The sequence below is a fragment of the Eimeria tenella genome, genomic scaffold, assembly GCF_000499545.2.
Source record: "Eimeria tenella Houghton genomic scaffold, Eth_scaff2416, whole genome shotgun sequence".
Lineage (NCBI taxonomy): Eukaryota > Apicomplexa > Conoidasida > Eucoccidiorida > Eimeriidae > Eimeria > Eimeria tenella.
In genome coordinates, this window is record NW_013542279.1 from 417 (window position 1) to 1315 (window position 899).

General features: G+C 62.0%; 1 protein-coding gene across 1 annotated transcript; it reads left to right on the forward strand.

The window, feature by feature from the left end:
* Positions 1 to 6: 6 nt before the first annotated feature.
* ETH_00036815 (uncharacterized protein) lies at positions 7 to 570 on the forward strand (the record flags this gene model as incomplete). The annotated part of the gene is made up of 1 exon (XM_013374970.1): positions 7 to 570. A coding segment is annotated over one exon (564 nt), but the record flags the coding sequence as incomplete, so codon positions are not given.
* Positions 571 to 899: the final 329 nt, after the last annotated feature.

An 899-nucleotide genomic window follows, 5' to 3' on the forward strand; every position in this document is an offset into this window, starting at 1 on the left:
GCTCAGACGAACTCTATTGCGCAGCACCTGGCGCTGCTGCTTCTGGAGAGACCCCAGCAGCAGCAGCTCTGGCTGCTGCTGCTGCAGCAGTGTACGGCTTTGCTGCAGGAGGGGCGCGAAGCAACAGCAGCAGCTACTGTGACTGCTGCTGCCGAGGAAGACGAGTTGGATGAAGCCACAGAAGAGCAGCAGCAGCCCCAGCAGCAGCAGCAGCAAGCGTTGCTGCTGCAGCAGCACGCCCGTGATGTTCTTCCTTTTGCGATCGCCTTGCAAGCTGCTGCTGCGGTGCAGCAGGAAGACGTAGATGTTGCTGCTGCTGCAGCAACAGCAGCAGCAGCCCCCAGCGCTGCCACTATGGCGCTGCTGCAGGAAGCAGCTGCAATTTTACTTCCACAGGAAGCAGCAGCAGAAAGCGAAAGGGATTCCGCGTGCGTTTTGCTGCTGCTTTCGGCGCTGCTACTATCACGGATGCTGCTGCTACTGCTGTCGGTGCTGCTGCTGCTGCTGCCGCTTTTGCTGGTGCTGGTGCTGGTGCTGCTGGTGTTGCTGCTGGTGCTGCTGCTTGCATAGCCGCGCGCCTGCCGTCGCTACTGCAGTTGTTTGCTGCGCTAGATAGAGGGGATTACGGTAGCTGTTGCTGCTGCTGCTGGTGCTGCTGCTGCAGGCAGCTCCGCACCAGGCTGGCTTGGCTCGCCCTCTGTGGACCGTCTAGTGCTGCGTTGCAGCTGCCAGCAGCAGCAGCAGCTGAAGAAGCAGCAGAAGCAGGAGCAGCGGGGGCTGCAGCAGGGACAGCTGTTGGCCTGCACTGGCTCTTGTCTGCTGCGCTGCTGGAGTTTGTTGCGAGCAGCGCCCGCCATCCTGCTGCTGCAGCAGCAGCAGGAGCAGCGGCAGTGGCGACG